General features: G+C 58.1%; 1 protein-coding gene across 1 annotated transcript; it reads left to right on the forward strand.

Moving 5' to 3' along the window:
• Positions 1–484: 484 nt before the first annotated feature.
• Positions 485–862, forward strand: K437DRAFT_271414 (uncharacterized protein; the record flags this gene model as incomplete). Its single annotated transcript, XM_013384240.1, has 2 exons — positions 485–702; positions 805–862. 2 exons carry the CDS (start codon positions 485–487, stop codon positions 860–862), a joined length of 276 nt encoding a protein of 91 aa, XP_013239694.1.
• Positions 863–899: the final 37 nt, after the last annotated feature.

The following is an 899-nucleotide window of genomic DNA, read 5'->3' on the forward strand; positions in this document are numbered from 1 at the left end:
GCCTAATGTCAAAGATGTCTCACATTCGGTTTAAATAGGAACCCTCTCACAATCGAGGCGGGGGCACGGCCAACTTTCTGAAAAGCGCCAGTGCAGTCCCATCTGCGCCTCTGCGGCCTACAGCTCACGGTCATGGATCTCCCCGCGGCCCGAACGCACAGGCCACCTGACGCCTATCGGCCACAACCGTTGCGCCGGTCCGGCGACAACGCGCTCAATGCCGCCAACTCTGTGCGGTGCCTGGTTCAAGACTCCAAGCTCTCCTCCTATCACACACTACGCTCGGCACTCGGCCGTGTCGGTCCCCGCCGTTTGCCCCTCGGCCTTCCAGGTGGCATTTCGTCGCTAGTATAAAAGACCATTGAATGTGGCTCTGCTGGATAGCATTTCTGGAGCTTGCACTACATACCCGTGGCAACGTCCTTAGGCACCTGGTCATCGTCAGGATAGAATTCACGCGGCAATACGCACCTCTGTTCTCAAAATGAGTGGCCAAGCTGCACCAGCCCCGACCTATGCGCACCTCAAGGAGATCGTCGATAACCTGCGCGCCGAGCTCATGGCGCAGCGCGACCCGAACGCCTTTGAGCACAAGGAACTCGTCATCCCGTCAAGCGTCGACAAGGACAGGGAAATTGCCGTGCACATCTACGAGCCAGAGAATGTCAAGGAGGGCGAAAAGGGTCCTGTGGTCATCACCTTGTGAGTGTCAGGTAGCGCCCATTCTTCCTTACGGGTGTAATCAACCTTGTATTTCATTCTCCCCCAGGCACGGTTCCGGATTCATCATTCCTTCTCTCGGAGAGAATGCTGCGTGGTGCTCGCGCACCGCTCGGCGCCTTGGCATTCGCGTAGTGGATAGTGACTATGCCAAAGCGCCCGAGCACCCCTTCCCGGCG

This window comes from Tilletiaria anomala (genome assembly GCF_000711695.1).
Source record: "Tilletiaria anomala UBC 951 chromosome Unknown K437scaffold_279, whole genome shotgun sequence".
Classification (NCBI taxonomy): domain Eukaryota; kingdom Fungi; phylum Basidiomycota; class Exobasidiomycetes; order Georgefischeriales; family Tilletiariaceae; genus Tilletiaria; species Tilletiaria anomala.